The sequence below is a fragment of the Mesoplodon bidens genome (assembly GCF_964165515.1).
Source record: "Mesoplodon bidens genome assembly, chromosome: 4".
NCBI lineage: Eukaryota > Metazoa > Chordata > Mammalia > Artiodactyla > Ziphiidae > Mesoplodon > Mesoplodon bidens.
In genome coordinates this window covers 31,423,427-31,446,231 of record NC_138160.1, presented here as the reverse complement: position 1 = coordinate 31,446,231, position 22,805 = coordinate 31,423,427, and the positions used below count along the sequence as shown (strand labels likewise).

Sequence of the window (22,805 nt, the reverse complement as noted above, 5' to 3'; positions counted from 1 at the left end):
ACAATAGCCTGGAGATGGAAACAACCTAAGTGTCCATCATCGGATGAATGGATACAGAAGATGTGGCACATATATATAATGGAATATTACTCAGCCATAAAAAGAAACGAAATTGAGCTATTTGTAATGAGGTGGATGGACCTAGAGTCTGTCATACAGCGTGAAGTAAGACAGAAAGAGAAAGACAAATACTGTATGCTGACACATATATATGGAATTGAAGAAAAAAAATGTCATGAAGAACATAGGGATAAGACAGGAATAAAGACACAGATCTACTAGAGAATGGACTTGAGGATATGGGGAGGGGGAAGGGTAAGCTGTGACAAAGCGAAAGAGTGGCATGGACATATATACACTACCAAACGTGAGGTAGATAGCTAGTGGGAAGCAGCCCCATAGCACAGGGAGATCAGCTTGGTGCTTTGTGACCAGCTTGAGGGGTGGGATAGGTAGGGTGGGAGGGAGATGCAAAAGGGAGGGGATATGGGAACATATGTATATGTATAACTGATTAAATTTGTTAAATAAAAAAAATAAAAATAAAAAATAGCAAAAAAAAAAATTAAAAATTTAAATAAATAAATAAATAAATAAATCGCCTCCTAGGTGATTTTTTTTCAGTTAGTCAGCGAGAGTGGAACAGTTTCTCTATAGGAAGGGAAACTAGTTTCATTATGTATGTAAGCCATTCCAGGTTTTGAGCACATCCATCTCTTTTTGCTGTATTTTCTACTTGAAGTTTGCACACCAGATTCTTTCCTGTGTGAATAAGGGAGATACTGCAGGCTGCCAAGAAACAAGAAGGATAGGTGGCAAAGTACTGTGAGAGTCAAGCTAAAAAAAGGGTAGGGCCAAAACAGGTAGGGAAAGATTATGTGACTGCCATTGCCAACACTGGAATTTACCTTTATCTTCTCATGGGAAGCTTCTCCTTAGGCTGGGACTGAAATGTAATCACTACTTAACATTTGTTTAGTAATTCACAGTTTTCAGAGTATTTTCTTGGATAATTTGATCTTCACAAAACCTCTATGAGTTAGGTAGGACAGGCATCATAATCCTCATTTGACCAACTCTTCACTCAACAGTAAGTTAGGGACAATATATTGGGACTGAAGAAGAGAGTAATACCAGGCTCTGTGTCCTTGGGCTCATATATGGGGGGAAGGAAGGCAGGGAAGTAAAGAGGTGATTATGATACAGCATGGTAAGTGCAGTTATGGTGAAAAGGATGAGATTGTTGGGAAATATAGCATTTAATCCATATCTGGGGAGGATTGGGGCTATTTAAGGGAGAGCCACCTAAATGGAATCTTAAAAGTAGGATCTAGCGGGGGAAAGGTGCATACAGATGTAGAGAATAGATTGTGCAGTGACTCAGAGGTTTGATGGAGCTTGCTGAGTTTGAGAAAATTAAAGTTCAGTGAGCTTGGAATTTTTTTTTTAAGAAATAGCGAGAAATGAGCTGGATAGGTAGGCCAAGGAAAGACAATGCCATTGTCTCTCATACTGAGACATTTGAACTTTTAAGGTGAAGGCATTAGAGAAACGCTGAAGGATTTCAAGTGGAAAAGGAAAAATACCAGATTTGTGTTTTAAAAGATCTCTCTAGGGCCTGTGTGGAAGTTGGGCTAGAGAGAAGTGAAATAAGTTAGAGATAAGGATACTGTTTGGGGTTCATTGGTCGTGAAAGCTTCAGCTAAGCACTGGTAGTAGGAATGAGGAGATGATAGGTACGTGGATCCTCAGTATTTGGTGTCACATTGGAACTGAAGGCAGGAAGAACCTCGAATGTGTCTCAGGCCTCTGGCTTGGGAAGCTGGGTGAATGATAGTGCTACTCCCTGAGCTGGGGAATCAGGAGGAAGGAGCAAGGTGAAAGGGCTGAAGTGATGAGTTTGGTTTTATATGCTTTGGGGACAGCCTAACTGAGATGACCAGGATAGAGATGGATTTAAGGGCTGGAGCTCAGAAAGAGTGCCATTTGGATGTGAGAGTCAGCAGTGCATCTGAGACCTCACCCAGAGAGGGTGGGTGGAGTGAGAAGAGACGTGAGCTGAGACCGGCGCCTTGGAAATACTGAAGGGTAAACGGAGTGGGTGGTGGAAGGGAAGACCAAGGCGACAACTGAGAAGGGAGAGCGAGATAGGGAGAAGCCAAAAGTGTTTCAAATTTGGGACAAGAATCAGTTGGGCTTAAGAGTAGAGTCAGTCATTGGCTTTGATATGGCCTTGGGAGGTTTAATGTTTGCCTAAGAGCCCACGTAGAAGCAGTAATGGCCAACACTGGACCTAGGTTTTACTGTGTGACATTGTTGGTTTTCAAGTAGAGTTTTAAAAAGTCATAAAGATAGTAAGGTTGCTTTTTGATGAAGTGTATTTTTGTAGCAGAAGATAAAAGTAACATTCAAATTGCATTGTATATGGAACTTCGTGGTAGTGGTAACACTGTTATGTATTCTTATCTCACAACAAAGACAAATCTCAGAAGTCAAGAAGCTGAAATGGTATTTCTAAGTATATTAAGTTAAAACTGATTTGGAAGGGAATGTTATGTTGACTTAAAATGAGGCCTTCAAAAAATTAGATCATCAGCATCTACTTCTTTTTTGTTTGTTTGTTTGTTTGTTTTTTTGTGGTACGCGGGCCTCTCACTGTTGTGGCCTCTCCCATTGGGGAGCACAGGCTCTGGACACGCAGGCTTAGCGGCCATGGCTCACGGGCCCAGCCGCTCCGCAGCATGTGGGATCTTCCTGGACTGGGGCACGAACCTGTGTCCCCTGCATCGGCAGGCGGACTCTCAACCACTGCACCACCAGGGAAGCCCTACTTCTGTTTTAATTGTAGTCAATTCTGATATTACCTTTATTAATATTTAGATACTCTGAAACCAGATCTTCGATTCAAGGAACGAAGCTCAAAGTCAGATGCCGCACATTACCTGCTGTGGGAACTACAAGAGGATGTCTCTGCCACTCGTCCTGCGCCAAGCTCTGCGGCTCGCCGGCTAGAGCATCTCACCTCAAAGCTTCAGAGAATTGATGAACAGCTGTTAACAATACAGAACATTGCTGACAACATAGAGCAGAATTACCCGAGACATGTCATGCTAGGCCGACCTTGTATTAAGGTAGGCTGTCTTTATTTTAGTTGTTTGTTTGTTACCTACTTATTAAATTTGTAGTGTGATATAATTTTAGACTCTTGATTTTTCAAAATAATGAGAAATTTGGTTTCTTTAGGCTAGGGTTTCTCAACCTCAGCATTGTTGACATTTGAGCCAGATATTTCTTTGCTGTGGGATTTTGTCCCATGCATTGTAAGATGATTAGTAGCATCCCTGGTCTTGACCCACTAGCTGTCAGTAGCATTCCCCTCAGCTATAATAATCAAAAATGTCTCCAGGCATTGCCAAATGTCCCCTGGGGGACAAAATCACTCCCAGTTGAGAACCACTTAAACGTTAAGCTTTTAAGAAGTGAACTCTTGCTTCCTACCAGGAAAATAAATATATGAATTACAAAACCAGAATGTGGTTTTAGATAAACCCTGCTCATAATTGAGTATCATTTTCTTCAGCAAGATTTTTATAACTTTACAAACATTGTTGTCCTTATATTTTGAATTCTGTTTCTTTCAGATACTTTATACAATGGGATTACTAGTGCTTAGAAGTTTTCTGTATCTTTAAAAAGTATTCAGAATAAAGAGATTAATGTTTATGTATATTGGTATATCATGGTAGTTAGACCAATAGAAAGGAAGTCTCAAACGTTAATTACTTACTTTGCACAAACATCCTGTCTTTTTTTTTAGGAAATAAAATTTATATAAAAAAGGTTAACCAACAAATGGTAAAAATATTTTGAATGTGTTAAAGCCTTATATTGAGAAATGCAAATTGGTTTGCAGGAAAAGAATTCCATCAGTGACATGTCTAACAAATATTCCAGGTTCCTAAGATGTTGATATTTTAAAAGATAAATTTATTAGGTTTATAGCATTTGTTTAATCCAAACATTTAACAATTACTAAAAGGTTAAGATTAAACATATGTGAAACTACACTGAAAAAAATACATGAAGTAGGACTACTGGGGTTTTTAAAAAAATTTTTTTGGAGTTTAGTTGATTTGCAATGTTGTGTTAGTTTCAGGACTACTATTAAGTAATGACATTATGGTGTTTTGTTGGTTGTTCTCCTTTTGTTTTTAATCCAGGTTTAGATCTGTTACATCCAAATTAATGTTGAGGGTCAGAGTTGTCCTTGGAAGTCCATATTCCAAGGAATCACTTTCAAAATCCCTTATCTTCTAGTTTATTAAGCGTATCTAAAGCCAGATATGTTACTTACACCTGAATCTAGTCTCGTTCCTGGCTTGTTCACTCTCTCCAGAACCCATGAATCATTCGTTCCTTTAACAAACATTTATCGACCTTCTACCACATGCTAGGCCCTGTGCTAAGTTCTGGGAATAGGAAAGTAAATAAGGCATAGTCCCTACTCTCAAGGAGCTTAGGATCTAATAAAAGAAGATAGATGTATGCACCCAAAATACATGTGAACAGGGTGCTGTAAGGACACACAGGTACATATGGCCTGTTGTGACTGTATAGGTAAGTGAAGCTATGGCACCAGAGAAGGCTTCATAGAGGTGATTCTTGAACTGATAATGAATTGATATTCATCAGTTCGATGCTGATGAAAACATTGTGAACAAAAGCAGAATGGCATAGAGTATTTGGGGAACTATATCAGTGTTAGCGGAAGGAAGCAGTTGATGGAACTGGGCTTTAAGATGCCTGGCAGGAGAGGTAGGTAGGGCAGATAGGGAAGGATGGAAAGTGTTGTTTGCCATGCCAAGAGAGTAGGATTTTATTCTATAAGCAGGCAATAGGGAACCACTGAGGAATTCTAAGCACTGAAATGATATGATCAGACACTCTGGCAGCCATGTGGTGAATAGAATGGAGAGGAAAAGACTAGGAACAGGGAGATTGGTTGGGTCACAGTAGTTCTAGGCTAGCTGTTTGTTAGAATCAACTTGGGAACTTGTCAGAAGTGCAAACTCATGGGCCCCATACCTATGAAATTCTGATTTTAGGTAGGTCTGGGTTAGAGCCCAGGAATCTGTATTACTAACAAGTTTCATAAATGATTCTTAATCAGTTAGCTCTATATCAGGTCTGTTGATTGGTTTTTGGGATCTGGTGAATAGTACCAAGCCAAGAAATAATACTAACCTGAACTTTGGCACTGGGGATGGAGGGAGAATGTCGCAGGATTCAGAGGATGAGTGGCTGTGGGAAGGTGAAGAATAATGCAGAGATTCACAGTAGAGTCCAGATTTCCAGCCTGAGTGAATGTTGGAGTCATTTTCTAAACTAGGGTAGAGGAAGTGTATGTCTTTTGGGAGGAGTAAGACAGAGATTTCATTGAGGGCCATGTGAAATTTGAGGTGCTGTGAGATTAGCAGGCATTTGGATATCTATTGGTACTTTTGGAGCTCAGGAGCTAGATCTGGGGTGATGGTACAGATTTTAGAGTCATCAGATAGGAGAAAGTTCAAATTATAATAGTGAGGGCACTCACCCAGAGAGAGCATATTGAGTAAGGAAAAAGTGGGTTAAGATCAGAATTCTGTGGGTGCACTAACTTTTAAGGATGGGGATTCAACAACAAAGCTTAAGAAGGAATAATCTGAGGGAGAGAAGAGGCTCAGGAGAAAGCAAGCCAGAGGAGGAATTTCAAGAAGAATTTCCACAGATCTGGGTCATTAGATAAAAGGACAGCTGTGCATGTCAAGATCACTTGGGATGCTTTTCCAAAATATACATGCCAACCCTATTGAAAGGGATGGGGCGGAGAGAGAGGAAGGGGAGTGACTTTGCAAGGAGGAGGGCGTAGGTCACACACTTGTATTTTTTGAAAGTTCCCGCAAATTCTGATACAGGTCCCCTCTCAGCCCAAGCCTTTCCAAACTGGAAGGTAGGAATTATGTCTTTTGCTTGGTGCATGGCAAGCAATTGATAACTTTATTTAATGTCTGTTTTTGTGCTCTCCTTTTTAGATTCTGACAGAAATAAAATCATGTTCATATAATAAAGACTTACTAATGGAATAGTTATTAGTAATTGTAGCACAAGCTTGGGAGACAATTTCAAAAGAAGAGTTCTAAAAATGGTTGATCAAACTCTATTCTTCCGAGGTGACTACTTTGAAGGAAATAGAATTGATTTAAATGAAAGGTTTGGCATATTGGCTTAAAATGTTCTCACCCTATTATAATGCACACATAAATACAAAGATTTTTACTTGCCCATTTTAGTTTAAGAAAACAGCTTGTAGGTCTGGAAGAGGCTGAGGGACACCGTGGACACACCGACTACATGCCTTAAAGTTACGGGTTCAAGTCCATGTTCTGGATTTGCAAGTCACTGAATTTCTCTGGGCCTTATTCCCTCATCTTTAAAATGAAAGGTTTTGTTTTCTTCAGATAAATACCCAAAAGTGGAATTGCTGGATTGTATGGTAGATCTATTTTTTTTTTTTGAAGAACCTCCATACTGTTTTCCATAGTGGCTGCACTAATTTACATTCCCACCAGCAGTGCACAAGGGTTCCCTTTTCTCCACATCCTTGTCAATACTTGTCTCTTTGATAATAGCCATTCTGTGTGGCATGAGGTGATATCTCATTGTGGTTTTGATTTGCATTTCCTTGGTGATTAGTGATGTTGAGCATCTTTTCATGTGCCTGTTGGCCATCTGTATGTTGTCTTTGGAAAAATGTCTGTTCACGTCCTGTGCCCATTTTTAAATTGGATTGTTTGTTTTTTTGATATTGAGTTGTATGAGTTCTTTAAATATTTTAGATATTAATCCTTATTGGAGATAGTATTTGCAAATATTTTCTCCCAGTCTGTAGGTTGCCTTTCTGTTTTGTTGTTGGTTTCCGTCGCTGTGCAAAAGCTTTTTAGTTTGATGTAGTCTCTGTTTATTTTCTTGCACTTACCTGGGGAGACAGATCCAAACAATATATCACTAAGACCAATGTCCAAGAGCCTACTGCCTGTTTTCTTCTAGGAGTTTTATGGTTTCAGGTCTTACGTATAAGTCTTTAATCCAGTTTGAGTTTATTTTTGTGTATGGTGTAAGAAAATGGTCTATGAAAATGGTTTCATTCTTTTAAATGTAGCTGTCCAGTTTTCCCAACATCCCAACACAAAACAAATAAACATATACAACAGAAACAGACTCATAGATACAGAGAACAAACCAGTGGTTGCCAGAGGGGAGGTGGATGGGAGATGGGCGGAATAGGTAAAGGGGATTAAGAGGCACAAACTACCATTTATTTAAAAAAAAAAAAGTAAGTCATGGTGATGTAATGTACAGCACAGGAAAAACAGTCAATAATATTGTATAACTTTGTATGGTGTGTAATGTATAAAAATATTGAATTACTATGTTATACACCTGAAACTAATATAACATTGTAAGTCAACTATACTTCAATAAAAAAATAAGTAAATAAAATAAAGGTGAACTATGTAAAAAAAGAGAAAAGTTTTGTCTAGATGGTAGTTATCATTCCTCCCCATTGTAAAATTTATAATGCAATTTTCCTGAACCTCTTAAAAGGTTAAATCGGTTAAGATACAAAATAAGTAAAAATTTACTCCTCTTCATCAGTTCTCACCATTTAGCTCATATTGGATTTAATGCTGTTCTTTCATTTGTTGCATTAATACAAATGTGTAAAACCTACATAAAATCATTTATGATGTTTTGAAATTATCAAACCATTTATGATGTTTTGAAATTATCAAACCATAAAATTTGTAGCAATGGGCTTCCCTGGTGGCACAGTGGTTGAGAGTCCGCCTGCCGAGGCAGGGGACACGGGTTCGTGCCCTGGTCCGGGAAGATCCCACATGCCACAGAGCGGCTGGGCCCGTGAGCCGTGGCCACTGAGCCTGCATGTCCAGAGCCTGTGCTCTGCAACGGGAGAGGCCACAACAGTGAGAGGCCCGCGTACTGCAAAAAAAAAAAAAAAAAAAAAAAAAAAAAAAAAATTTGTAGCAGTTATTTTGTTGTGCATGTTTTTCGACAGGTTGAACCTGTAGATCACATTGAGCTGTCTTCTGGCCCCGAATCTGAAAAAACATTGCCTTCAAAAACCATTCACGTTCCTGAAGAAGGTTTGTGAGGGGTCGGGGGTGGGACTGAAGCCTTTCTTTGAAAGAATAAGTATTTCTTTTTGGTGTGCCAGAACTGGGAATAGTTTTCTTATGGGAGCTGACGCCGTCCGTCCCCTCATTTTTAGATGAGGGCTTCCACCTCAGGCCAGTGTTTTTTCTGAGAAGCCCGATGCTGTCCCCTCCCCTGGTGTTTGTACCAGAGGTGGACACTGTGGGCTGGACCTTACGCGGCCACACACTGCTGAGGGTCACACAGAGCTTTGTGCTGAGGTGCTTGTTTGTCTGTAGTCATCAGCTGAGCTAGAATTTGAGGTTCAGGTTAAATGACACGGCAATGGTGAAGTATTAAGTTTTTTCATTTCTTATTGAATGAATGGAATTAGGGTAGTTACTTAAATAAATTTCTACTGTAACGATAGTTGTTTTTATCTACATTCTCTCATTGAGTCTTGTCAGCAGTTTAATGCATTTTGCCAAAAAACAGGTTTTAGTTCATTGATTCTCTCTATTGTTTCTTAATTTTCTTTTTCATAAATTTCTACTCCTAGCTTTATTATTTTTTCTGCTTTTGGGGCCTTACCTTGTTGGATTTTTCCTAACTGCATTCTTTCTTTTTTTATTTTTTCTAATAAATGCATTTGAGGCTGAACATGTTTCTGAAAGGACCCAGATAAGAGTGTTGATATGTTACATCTTTTGGTGGTGTTCAGATTGAAATAGTTAGCAGTTTTTATTAAGGTTTCTTCTTTAGCTCATAAAAGGAGTTTTTAGCTTCCAAATATTATGGGGCTTGGGCTATATTTTTGTAATTTATTTCCATTTTCATTGTATTGTGATTAGATGAGTGTATAATAATGTCATTCTTAGATATTTGTTAAAATTTCCCTCAGTATATACAGTTTTTGTAAATACTATATGTTTATTTGAAAAGAATAAGCGTTTTATGTTGGTTTATATATGTACACATACACATCTCCTACATAAAATCCTACATAAAATTTCATATGTGGGGACTTCCCTGATGGTCCAGTTGTTAAGACTCTGCACTCCCAATGCAGGGGGCCCGGGTTCAATCCCTGGTCAGGGAACTAGATCCCGCATGCTGCAACTAAGAGCGCACATGCTGCAACTAAAGATTCTACATGTCGCAACTAAAGATCCTGCATGCCTCAACGAAGATCCCGCACACGGCAACAAAGGTCCCACATGCCACAACTAAGACCCGGCACAGCCAAACAAACAAATAAATTAATAAATAAATTCATATATGTAGTGACACACACATATATAATAGTCAGACTTCTAAATTATACTGTTCAGAAGGGTGCATTAAAAATTACCCACAATGATTGTGGAATTAATTATTTCTCTTTATAATTCTGTTAATAGTTTCTTTATGTAGTTGAGGCTATGCTATAAAATGAATATAGTTCATGATGATTATTTTTGTTGAATTTTGTCCCTTTTATCATTAATGACTCTCTTTATTTGCAGTAATGCTTTTTAGACTCAAAAGTCAATTTTGTCTAATATTAATAAGTCCATTCCTGCTTTCTTTTGCCTGGTATATCTTTTTTAGTACTTTTCATTTTTAAAAAATTTTAATGGAAAATTTCAAGCATATTTCAATAGCAGACAGAATAGTATAATTGACCTTCATGTACCCAACAATCACCTTTAACAATTACGAACTCATGGCCAATCCCACCCACTCTTCCTACCTTTTCCTGAATTATTTTAAAGCAAATTCCAGACAGCACATTATTTTATCCATAAATATTTTTTATGTATCTCTAAAAGGTAAGGTCTCCTTTTAAAAAATAATAGTATTGTCATTTCTTGTTTAAAAAGTCTTGATACTGTTATGTATCTAATTAGTGTTCAACTATTGCCAGTTGCCTCATTTTAAAAAATAGTTTATTTGGTCTAGTTGGAGTCCAGATAAGGTCTATACATGGCAGTTGGTTGATGGCTTAAAAGTTTCCTTTAACTTCTGTGTTACTCCTTTATTTCTCTTTTTCCCTTCCAGTTTATTTGTTGAAGAAACCTTGTTGTTTGTCCTTAAGTATTTTTTGGAGTCTGTAATTTGCTAATTGAATCTCTGTCATGTCATTTAACATGTTCCTCCATTCCCTGTATTTCCTGTACATTAGACATCCCTTTACTTTCAAGCTGAGTGATTATGTTGTAGCTGTGTCCAGCATATAGCTAGATTTCATTCTTTTAAATAATTACATAATTTGTGTTTTAATCATCAAGTATAATCAGTTTCCATTTACTGTGATTACTGATATATTTGTGCTTATTTCTATTATCTTATTTTGTGCTTCCTATTTACTCCTTATTTTTTCTTTACTTTCTGTCCTGTCCTTCTCTTGTATTGAGTTTTCTATATACTCTCTTTCCCTATTTGTTTAGAAATTATACATTCTATTTTTAATCTCCTAGTGATTATTCTTCAGTTTTCAACATTCAGAGTTGAGTGTTGAGATGAATATATTTACCTCCCAAACAATATAAGAACTTTAGACTTTTAACACTGATATGCCTTTTCACATTTTCTCTGATAATGTTTTCTAGTATTTTTGTTCTACCTTGTTTTTAACCCACCCACTTAGTCTCCTTTGTCTTGTATTTTTTTTTTTTTTTTTTTAAACAGACTTTTATTTTTTTATTTTTTTTATTTTTTTATTTTTTTATTTTTTTTTTTTATTTTTTGCGTTATGCGGGCCTCTCACTGTTGTGGCCTCTCCCCTTGTGGAGCGCAGGCTCCGGACGCACAGGCTCAGCGGCCATGGCTCACGGGCCTAGCCGCTCTGCGGCATGTGGGATCTTCCCGGACCGGGGCACGAACCCGTGTCCCCTGCATCGGCAGGCGGACTCTCAACCACTGCGCCACCAGGGAAGCCCTGTCTTGTATTTTTGCTGTTGTTGTTGTTAAACGTTTTTTTTTTTTTTGGTTTTAATTTATTTATTTTTGGCTAGGTTGGGCCTTTGTTGCTGTGTCCGGGCTTTCTCTAGTTGTGGCGAGCAGGGGCTACTCTTTGTTGCCGTGTGCGGGCTTCTCATTGTGGTGGCTTCTCTTGTTGCAGAGCATGGCTCTAGGCATGCAGGCTTCAGTAGTTGTGGCTCACGGGCTCAATAGTTGTGGCTCGTGGGCTCTAGAGTGCAGGCTCAGTAGTTGTGGTACATGGGCTTAGTTGCTCTGTGGCGTGTGGGATCTTCCCGGACCAGGGCTTGAACCCGTGTCCCCTGCATTGGCAGGTGGATTCTTAACCACTGCACTGTCTTGTATTATTTTAAGTAAATACTAATTTGAATTTATCAGCATGTTTGCCAGTTTCTTTCCCCTAAGTTGCTTCTCTTTTAAAAAAAGTTGGTAGTTGAATAGTGTACTTATGTAAACAATAAATATATGAAACCAAAACACAAGTTTCATCAAATAATACTTGTCCCTACTGCCTGAGATGCACTCTGGCATTTTCTATTCTGTGTCATTATTGCTTCTTGCATCCACTTCTTCGAGGATTGTTCTCTTCTTCCTTCCTTTATTAGTTCTTTCAACTAGAGTCTGTTAGTAGCAAGTTCTCCCAGTCTTTGAAAATAGTTTTAGTTTTACTACAACTGTGAGTGATGGCTTATAGCCAAGTACAGAATTCTAGATTGACGCTTATTTTCCCTCAGCATTTTAAAGATATTATTCCATTTTCCACTGACATCTCTAATTGCTGAGTTTATAATACCTATGTGCTGTCTGTCTAATTGCTGTTTTTTAATCTCTTATTCCTTTTAAAGTTTTCCTCTTTATGTTTGGTTTATTTTGCATTTTTGATACACTTTGGGTAGGAATGATTCTTTTATTTTTTTAATAGATCCTTATTGGAGTATAATTGCTTCACAATACTGTATTAGTTTCTGTTGTACACCAAAGCGAGTCAGCCATATGCATACATATGTCCCCATATCCCCTCCCTCTTGAGCCTCCCTCGCATCCTCCCTGTCCCACCCCTCTAGGTCATCGCAAAGCACTGAACTGATCTCCCTGTGCTATGCTGCTGCTTCCCAGTAGCTAACTATTTTACATTCGGTAGTGTATATATGTCGATGCTACTCTCACTTTGCCCAACTTCCCCCTCCCACCCCGTGTCCTCAAGTCCATTCTCTATGTGCACATCTTTATTCCCACCCTGAAACTAGGTTCATCGGTACCAGTTTTTTTTTTTTTTTTAGATTCCATATATATGCGTTAGAATACGGTATTTGTTTTTCTCTTTCGGACGTACTTCACTTTGTATGACAGACTCTAGGTCCATCCACCTTACTACAAATAACTAAATTTTGTCTCTTTTTATGGCTGAGTAATGTTCCATTGTATATATGTGCCACATCTTCTTTATCCATTCATCTGTGGATGGACATTTAGGTTGGTTCCATGTCCTAGCTATTGTGAATAGTGCTGCAGTGAACCTTGTGGTACATGTCTTTTTTTATTATGGTATTTTCAAGGTATATGCCCAGTAGTGAGATTGCTGGGTCATATGGTAGTTCTATTTTTAGTTTTTTAAGGAAACTCCATACTGTTTTCCATAGTGGTTGTATCAATTTACATTCCCACCAACAGTGCAGGAGGGTTCCCTTTTCACCACACCATTTCCAGCATTTATTGTTTCTAGACTTTTTGATAATAGCCATTCTGACAGGCATGAGGTGATACCTCATTGTAGTTTTGATTTGCATTTCTCTAATAATTAGTGATGTTGAGAATCTTTCCATATGCCTCTTGGCCAGCTCTATGTCTTTCTTGGTGAAATGTCTATTTAGGTCTTCCGCCCATTTTTTAATTGGATTTTTTGGTATTGATCTCCATGAGCTGTTTGTATATTTTGGAGATTAATCCTTTGTCTGTTGTTTCATTTGCAAATATTTTCTCCCATTCTGAGGGTTGCTTTTTTGTCTTGTTTATGGTTTCCTTTGCTGTGCAAAAGCTTTTAAACTTAATTAGGTCCCATTTGGTTTTTTTGTTTGTTTTTATTTCTGTTACACTAGGAGGTGGGTCAAAAAAATCATGCTGTGGTTTATGTCAAAGAGTGTTTTTCCTATGTTTTCCTCTAAGAGTTTTATAGTGTCTGGTCTTACATTTAGGTCTTTAATCCATTTGGAGTTTATTTTTGTGTATGGTGTTAGGGAGTGTTCTAATTTCATTCTTTTATATGTACCTGTCCAGTTTTCCCAGCACCACTTATTGAAGAGGCTGTCCTTTCTCCATTGTATGTTCTTGCCTCCCTTGTTGTCAATTAGGTGACCATATGTGCAGTGGTTTATCTCTGGGCATTCTATCCTGTACCATTGATCTATATTTCTGTTTTTGTGCCAGGACCATACTGTCTTGATTACTGTAGCTTTGTGGTATAGTTTGAAGTCGGAGAGCCTGATTCCTCCAACTCCGTTTTTCTTTCTCAAGATTGCTTTGACTATTTGGGGTCTTTTGTGTTTCCATATGAATTGTAACATTTTTTGTTCTAATTCTGTGAAGAATGCCATTGGCAGTTTGATAGGGATTGCATTGAATCTGTAGATTGCTTTAGGTAGTATAGTCATTTTCACAATATTGATTCTTCCAATCCAAGAACGTGGTATATCCCTCCATCTATTTATTTTGTCTTTGATTTCTTTCATCAGTGTTCTATAGTTTTCTGAGTACAAGTCTTTCGCCTCCTTTGGCAGGTTTATTCCTAGATATTTCATTCTTTTTGTTGCGATGGTAAATGGGATTGTTTCCTTAATTTCTCTTTCTGATATTTCATTGTTGGTGCATAGGAATGCCAGAAATTTCTGTGCATTAATGTTGTATCCTGCAACCTTACCAAATTCATTGATTAGTTATAGTAGTTTTCTAGTGGCATCTTTAGGATTTTCTATCTGTAGTATCATGTAATCCGCAAACAATGACAGTTTTACTTCTTCTTTTCCAATTTGTATTCCCTTTCTTTCTTTTTCTTCTCTGATTGCTGTAGCTAGGACTTCCAAAACTATGTTAAATAAAAGTGGTGAGAGGGGCTTCCCTGGTGGCGCAGTGGTTGAGAGTCTGCCTGCCAGTGCAGGGAACACAGGTTTGTGCCCTGGTCTGGTAAGATCCCACGGGCTGCGGAGCGGCTGGGCCCGTGAGCCATGGCCGCTGAGCCTGCGCGTCCGGAGCCTGTGCTCCGCAACGGGATAGGCCACAACAGTGAGAGGTCCACGTACCACCAAAAAAAAAAAAAAAAAGTGGTAAGAGTGGAAATCCTTGTCTTGTTCCTGATCTTAGTGAAAATGCTTTCAGTTTTTCCCCATTGAGTATGATGTTTGCTGTGGGTTTGTCATATATGGCCTTTATTATGTTGAGGTAGGTTCCCCTAGTGCCCACTTTCTGGAAAGTTTTTATCATAAATGCATGTTGAATTTTGTCAGAAACTTTTTCTGCATCTATTGAGATGATCTTATGGTTTTTATTTCTTAACTTGTTAATGTGGTGTTATCACATTGATTGATTTGCATATATTGCAGAATCCTTACATCCCTGGGATAAATCCCACTTGATCATGGTGTATGATCCTTTTAATGTGCTGTTGGATTCTGTTTGCTAGTGTTTTGTTCAGGATTTTTGCATCTATGTTCATCAGTGATATTGGTCTATAATTTTCTTATTTTGTGATATCTTTTTCTGGTTTTGGTGTCAGGGTGATGGTGGCTTCGTAGAATGAAAATGGGAGTGTTTCTTCCTCTGCAATTTTTTGCAAGAGTTTGAGAAGGATTGGTGTTAGCTCTTCTGTAAATGTTTGCTAGAATTCACCTGTGAAGCCATCTGGTCCTGGACTTTTGTTTGTTGGAAGAGTTTTAATTATGGTTTCAATTTCATTACTTATGATAGGTCTGTTTATATTTTCTAATTCTTCCTGGTTCAGCCTTGGAAAACTGTAGCTTTCCAAGAATTTGTCCATTTCTTCGTGGTTGTCCATTTTATTGACATATAGTTGTTTCTGGTAGTCTGTTATATTCCTTTGTATTTCTGAGGTGTCTGTTGTGACTTCTCCTTTTTCATTTGTAATTTTATCGATTTGCGTCCTCTCCCTTTTTTTCTTGATGAGTCTGGATAAGGGTTTATCAATTTTGTTTATCTTTTCAAAGAAGCAACTTTTAGTTTTATTGATCTTTGCTACTGTTTTCTTTGTTTCTATTTCATTTATTTCTGCTCTGATTTTTATGATTTCTTTCCTTCTACAGAGTTTGGGTTTTCTTTGTTCTTCTTTCTCTAGTTGTTTCTTTGTTTGTTTGGTTTTTTTTTTTTTGGTACACAGGCCTCTCACTGTTGTGGCCTCTCCCGTTGCGGAGCACAGGCTCCGGATGCGCAGGCTCAGCGGCCATGGCCCACGGACCTAGCCGCTCCAAGGCATGTGGGATCTTCCCGGACCGGGGCACGAACCCCTGTCCCCTGCATCAGCAGGCAGACTCTCAACCACTACGCCACCAGGGAAGCCCTCTCTAGTTGTTTTAAGTGTAGGGTTAGATTGTTCATTTGAGATTTTTCTTGTTTCTTGAGGTGAGATTGAATTGCTATAAACTTCCCTCTTGGAACTGCTTTTGCTGCCTCCCATTGGTTTTTGGGTCGTCGTGTTTTCATTGTCATTTGTTTGCATGTATTGTTTTATTTCTTCATTGATTTCTTCAATGATCTCTTGGTTATTTACTAGCGCACTCTTTAGCCTCCATATATTTGTGTTTTTTACAGTGTTTTTTCCTGTAATTCATTTGCAATATCATAGCATTGTGGTCAGAAAAGATGCTTGGTATGATTTCAATTTTCTTAAATTTACCAAGGCTTTATTTGTGACCCAAGGTGTGATCTGTCTTGGAGAATGTTCCATGTGCACTTGAGAAGAAAGTATTCTGCCACTTTTGGGTGGAATGTTCTATAAATATCGATTAAATCTATCTGGTCTTTTGTGTCACTTGAAGCTTGTGTTTCCTTATTTATTTTTTTTGGGATGATCTGTCCATTGATTTAAGTGGTGTGTTGTGGTTTAAATGGTGTGTTAAAGTCCCCTTCTATTATTGTGTTACTGTCAATTTTTCCTTTCGTGGTTGTTAGCATTTGCCTTATGTAGTGAGGTGCTCCTATTTTGGGTTCGTAAACATTTATAATTGTTATATCTTCTTGGATTGATCCTTTGATCATTATGTAGTGTCCTTCTTTATCTCTTGTTAATAGTCTTTATTTTAAAGTCTATTTTATTGGATACGAGTATTGCTACTCCAGCTTTCTTTTGATTTCCATTTGTATGGAATATCTTTTTCCATCCCTTCCCCTCAGTCCATAGGTGTCCCTAGGTCTGAAGTGGGTCTCTTGTAGACAGCATATATATGGGTTTTGTTTTTGTATCCATTCAGCCAGTCTTTGTCTTTTGGTTGGGGCATTTAATCCATTTACATTCAAGGTTATTATCTGTATGTATCTTCCTGTTACCATTTTCTTACTTGTTTTGGGTTTGTTTTTGTGGGTCTTTTTTTGCTCTTGTGTTTCCCGCCTAGAGAAGTTTCTTTAGCATTTGTTGTAAAGCTGGTTTCGTGGTGCTGAATTCTCTTAGCTTTTGCTTGTCTGAAAGCTTTTGATTTCTCCCTCAAATCTGAATGAGATCCTTAATGTGTAGAGTAATCTTGGTTGCAGGTTTTTGTCTTTCATCATGTTAAGTATATCCTGCCGCTCCCTTCTGGCCTGCAGAGTTTCTGCTGAAAAATCAGCTGATAACTTTATGGGGATTCCTTTATATGTTATTTTTTGTTTTTCTCTTGCTGCTTTTAATATATTTTCTTTGAATTTGATTTTTGTTCTTTTGAGTAATGTGTGTCTTGTTGTGTTTTTCCTAGGGTTAATGCTGTATGGGACTCTCTGGGCTTCCTGGACTTGGGTGACTCTTTCCTTTCCCATGTTAGGGAAGTTTTTGACTATAATCTCTTCAGATGTTTTCTCAGACCCTTTCTTTTTCTCTTTTTCTTCTGGGACCCCTATAATTAGAATGTTGGTGCGTTTAGTGTTTTCCCAGAGGTCTCTGAGGGTGTCTTCAATTCTTTTCATTTTTTTTTCTTTATTCTGCTCCTTGGCAGTTATTTCTACCATTTTGTCTTCCAGCTCACTTATTTGTTCTTCTGCCTCAGTTATTCTTTTATTGATTCCTTCTAATGTGTTTTTCATTTCAGTTATTATGTTGTTCATCTGTGTTTGTTTGTTCTTTAGATCTTCTAGATCACTGTTAAACATTTCTTATATTTTCTCAATCCGTGCCTCCATTCTACTTCCAGATTCTGGATCATCTTTACTATCATTACTCTGAATTCTTTTACAGGTAGATTGCCTATTTCCTCTTCATTTATTTGGTGTTGTAGGTTTTTACCTTGCTCCTTCATCTGTGACATATTTTTTTGCCATCTCATTTGCTTTTTATAAGTGGGATTGTGTTTCTGTCTTACTGGTTGTTTGGCCTGAGGCTTCCAACACTGGAGCTTATAGGCTGTTGGGTAGAGCTGGGTGTTGGTGCTGAGATGAGGACCTCCGTGAGACCTCACTCCAATGAATATTCCCTGGGGTCTGAGGTTCTCTGTTAGTCCAGTGGTTCCGACACGGAGCTCCCACCACAGAAGCTTCAGCCTGACCTCCCGCTCATGAACCAAGATCCCACAAGCCGCATGTGGTGGCAAAAAAAAAAAAAAAAAAAAAAAGAGAGAACAATAACAAAGTAAAAAATAAAATTAGACTAGGAAACTAACAGATATGTTAGAAAGAATATAAAAATGAAAATATAGTTGAATCAACAACCAGAAGGTACAACAGTACCACACTAGTAAAAAAGAGGAGGGAAAAGAGGGAAAAATAAAAGAAAAGAAGAAAAAGAAAAAACAGGGAAAAGACCTTGGCTGTGGAGGGTGGGTCCTAAGCAAGGGTGAGGTTTGGGTGGTGGGCAGGGCCAATGCTCAGGGACCCACATCAAGTGGGTGGGGCAAATGCCCTCCTCTCCTCTCCTGCTCCTCCAGTCCGGAGGGCCTCTCCTGCCTGCCTCTCCTGATCTCCCCGGGTCTCCCTCCTACGCCCCCAGGACCCATGCCACCTGGAGGGGGCTTTGGAGGACAGGGGACCAGCCTGGGAGGAATGATTTGCAGATTTAACACTGGGACTTTTTCATCTGATTTCTTTTGGAGTATTGCTTCTTCCCCATTCTTTCTGTTCTGTTTTCTAAAACAATTGTTAGAGGTATGTTGGAACTTCTCAGTCTATTTCTTGTCTTTTAATCACTTCTTAATTTCCACCTTTTTATCTCTCAGTGATGTGCTCAGGATGTTTCCTCAGATCTCTCTCTCTTAGTTTACGAATTCTCTCTTCTGCTGTGTCTCCTTTGCTGTAGAATTTTAATTTTGGTGACTACATTCTTAATGTCTAGAAGTTTTGTTTGTTTTTCAAATCTATCTGTTCTTTGGATGTACTCTGTCCTGTTCTTTTATTGTGGTTTCTATACCTTATTTCATCAATTTAATTATTTTAGTAATATTTTATGCCCTTTCAGGTTATTTTATTTCTTGTGTGCATATTCTCAATTGTGAAATCTATATACTGTCCTCAGGGTTGCTTCTTTCTTTGTGTGAGTTTTAATTTTTTATCATGAGCTTATTTTGCAGGGGGTGGTTCTGCTAGGTTGTATATGTTTTTCTTTGGAGTGGTTTTATATTTACTTCTTGCTGTTACTGAAGTATAAAAAAGTGGGGACAAGTTTATATATATATATTTTTGGCTTGGAGTTGCTGTACTACATAGATAGTATAAATTCAGATCCCACATTTGCCTGTAGCAAGACAGGGGTTTCTATTTCTCAGAGTTGACTTTTATTTTTGTCCCATCCACTATCCACGGAGATAGAAAACTTCTTTGCTGCTTTTTTAGGGCAGAGTTTTTCTTATCTTCATTTTTTAAAAATTTTATTTGTTTTTGGCTGCGTTGGGTCTTCGTTGCTGCACGTGGGTTTTTCTCTAGTTGCGGAGAGCGGGGGCTACTCTTTGTTGTGGTGTGCGGGCTTCTCATTGCAGTGGCGTCTCTTGGTGCAGAACACGGGATCTAGGCGCATGGGCTTCAGTAGTTGTGGCTCTCAGACTCTAGAACGCAGGCTCAGTAGTTGTGGCGCACAGGCTTAGTTGTCCCATGGCATGTGGGATCTTCCCAGACCAGGGTTCAAACCCATGTCCCCTGTGCTGGCAGGCGGATTCTTCACCACTGTGCCACCAGGGAAGCCCTCTTATCCACATTTTATGGACAGAACTGTCCTTCAGCACTCTGAGCCATAGGAAGGTAGCTCAGTTCCCCTCACTGCAGTCTGCAGAAACCACGTCCCCTGTTCCTCTGTGGACTATGCCAGCATCATTGTCCATTTATTGCCCAGCTTTGAATTCCTTTTGCTTTTATGGCACCAGAAGATTTCTTTATTTACAGGTCTTGGTTGTGTATGAATCTTTTTTGTTTTGTTTTTTTAATTTAGCATTTCTCCTTTGTTTTATAACAGGGCATGGGCCTATCCACTGTAGCTCAATCTGAAGTTGATAGTAACTTTAATAGGTTTTTTTTTAACCATGAGGGAGTTTAAATTTTAAATATTGTATTAAATTATTTTATTATGGGGTAAATAGAAAGCTATCAGAATAATATGTTGTAAACTTCTAATGTGTCTGTTGCCATGTGGAAGTGTTAGCTAAGTGCTATGTCTTTCCTATGTGACTTTTTTCTTCTGTTTTCTTTTAATTGTAATATATACTATGGATAGTGCATTTCCTGACTCATATGAATAAAGAAGATCAAAGGGACAATGTACAGATTTCAGTAACGGAAACTCATCCTAGTCGGAAAACCTGTGTGTTTCCTTCTGCCGATTCAGCTGTCAGCCTTTCCAGTGACCAGAATGTGACTTCTCCTGGTATTGTTCTTAACTTTTTTCATTTACTCTTACTTTCCAATACTCTTACTGAAGAGTACTTACTAGGAATATAGTTGTGAAGGATTCGTGAAGCCATTTTGCAATACTTATAAGTTTCGGGAAAGGGATGTTAAAAATTGTGCTATTCACATGAAGAGCTACGTCATCTTGTCACCTTCATAAGATACACTGCAAGCATGTGTCATATCTCTGTGTAACTTATTAATGTTAAATACATTGCAACTGAAGTATTATACCATTATACTGGTATATTATACTATAACACTATAATATTTGATTTTTGTAAAAATTAAGAAATTCCAACTCTGTCAACTATGAGAGTTTTGATTTGAAAACAAAATAATAGCTGTAATTTATTGAGCCTTTGCCATGTGCCAGACATTGTTGTTTTACATGCATTGACCCTGGTGTAACCCTGACCTGTGACGTAGCTACCATTATTATCCCCATTTTACAGTTGAGGATATTGAGCCTTAGACAAGTTCAGTGCCACTGTTCATTCCATTTCATTTGGAGCTGGCAATTCAAAATGCTATTCCTTGGTCCTAACAAGTACTTGGTGTCATATAAATAGCAGGGCATACTAAATATCACAGTTGGACCACTAACAGTGGCTTTAAATATTTTTTTTTGCCCTCAGATATTTATGGTCAATAATGATGATTCTACTGAATGTTTACAGTATGTTTTATTACCATTATTAACTTAATATAATCAGTTAAGAAATGCTATTTTTAAATGACATTGCTGTTATTTAAACAAAAGCTATTAAGAAGCTGGTTTAAACTTTGAAATTTTTTTCTCTAAGTTCTTCCTAGATTCTGTTTGTATTTCAGTCATCATCACATGGGGATAATTATTTTTACTTCATAGAGTTGCTGTGAGGATTAAGTACTATAGATAGAGCAACTAGCTGAGAATCTGTTTGATTCCTATAGGTTCTTGGTTACCAGTATCTTTCCTCTTCCCTCTTATGGGTGGGGGGAGAATTGAGAAATGAGGTTAAAGAGGCTTTAGTGGGTTCTAGCTGTATCTGAGAAGTCTAAACTCCATTTTGTACTTAGGAATCATTGGTAAATTCTGAGCGGTGGAGGTTAGGAGGAAGACTAGGATGGAGGCCTGGGTCAGTTAGTGAACTGTTAAATTAATCTGACCTGTGCAGTGATGAGGGCCTGGGCAGTGTTGTGGGAAAGGAGAAGAAACAAGAGACATTCTGAAGAGGCAGCTGATGATACTGATTAAGTGGTTGGAAAGGAAGGAGAACGTGAATGGCTAGTTAGCATTGTCGGACTAAGAGCAAGGATATCACCAGGTCTTAACGTCAAACTCTAGGGCACCTTCGGACCACATGTAGCATTTAAGGAGATGCAGGGCCATGTCATATTTAGGATCTAGTTTTTGATAAGGAAGTAGAGCTTGCTGAGAGCTTTAGGCTTAATAAACAGATGTAAGAGCCTTTTACCTAATTATATAGTTAAGACTTAGAGACTGCATCAGTTTTCTGCAAGAAAGATGGAAAAAGGAGAAAAGATGAGGACCAACCTGTGAAATGCCACCCATTAGAGAGAAAGGGGAGCCCCCACCTCCAGTGAGGGAAATGGATGAGCAGACTCTGGTAAAGGGATTTTCAAGAAAAAGTGAGTGGCTAACAGTTTCACAAGCCGCCAGAAAGTCAAGAATGAAGACTGAGTTTTTTTTAAGGACTAGAGGACTTTCAGGGTAATATCAAGGGTAGAAGAAGGCAGGTTGGGGATGAAGACAGACTCAAGAAGCTGTAAGTATAGGCAACTTAAGAATTCTGACAGTAAAAGGAAATGAGAAGAATGAAGATAGAAATGAGATAAAGGAAATGAAGTCAAAGATCATTTCGAGTTGGGGATAAATATAAACTCTTATGTTTAAAGGCAGAAGAAAAGAAAGTACTAGGAGAAGAGAAATTGAGAGTACCAGGTTAAGGCGAAGATTCATTCAGGATTGTAATAGCTTCTTAAACTCTAAGGCAAGAGGAAAAAACAAGAAGTGTCAATAAATGTCATAACACATGTCAAGATGGATAAATAAAAATGTTTTTTCTCTAGTATTCAATGTTTAATTATAAATTTAAAAAGAAACCTAATTAGTGTTTTTTTAGAAGTGCAGAATTTAGATGCCCTAATGGGTGTTTTCTTCTCCAAGGTTGGCTTCTTGGAAAGATGTGCAGTCATTCCTTTACTTCTAGTGCTCACAAACAGCTCAAATTTACTCTTTTGAAATTGACTTTCACTTCTTAGCAAATTCTTCTGAGTGTTTTTATCAGTGCCAAACAATTTAGTCACTGAGAATGAATTTAATTTTTGTTAACAGCCATAAGTTATTCAGAGGTATTTCTGATAAGTGAATTAGATGATCAGGCTGAGTGTCAGTCACTGTTTGGAATTTTTTTAAAAAAGGAATTGTGACTATCAAGGAATGAAGCTGATCCATTGTGTTTAGTAAATTGTGAAGCCTGTCCCAAAGAAAAAGTTCCAAAAATGGTTTGAAAATGAAGTAAGGATAGAATCTTCCTATGTAACTACTTTCAAAAGTAGTTATTTGAATATAACACTTCTCTGCCTTT

At 38.1% G+C, this 22,805-nt stretch overlaps 1 protein-coding gene across 8 annotated transcripts in view; it reads left to right on the top strand.

Annotated features, from left to right (window-relative positions):
• Window positions 1-22,805, top strand: part of CPLANE1 (ciliogenesis and planar polarity effector complex subunit 1) — a 138,504-nt gene that overhangs the window by 80,920 nt on the left and 34,779 nt on the right. For all 8 annotated transcript variants that reach the window (XM_081231049.1, XM_081231050.1, XM_081231051.1 and 5 more), the window contains 3 exons: window positions 2,881-3,131; window positions 8,117-8,204; window positions 20,039-20,188. In XM_081231049.1, coding sequence (XP_081087175.1) covers window positions 2,881-3,131; window positions 8,117-8,204; window positions 20,039-20,188 — 489 coding nt within the window. The remainder of the gene's footprint in view (window positions 1-2,880; window positions 3,132-8,116; window positions 8,205-20,038; window positions 20,189-22,805) is intronic.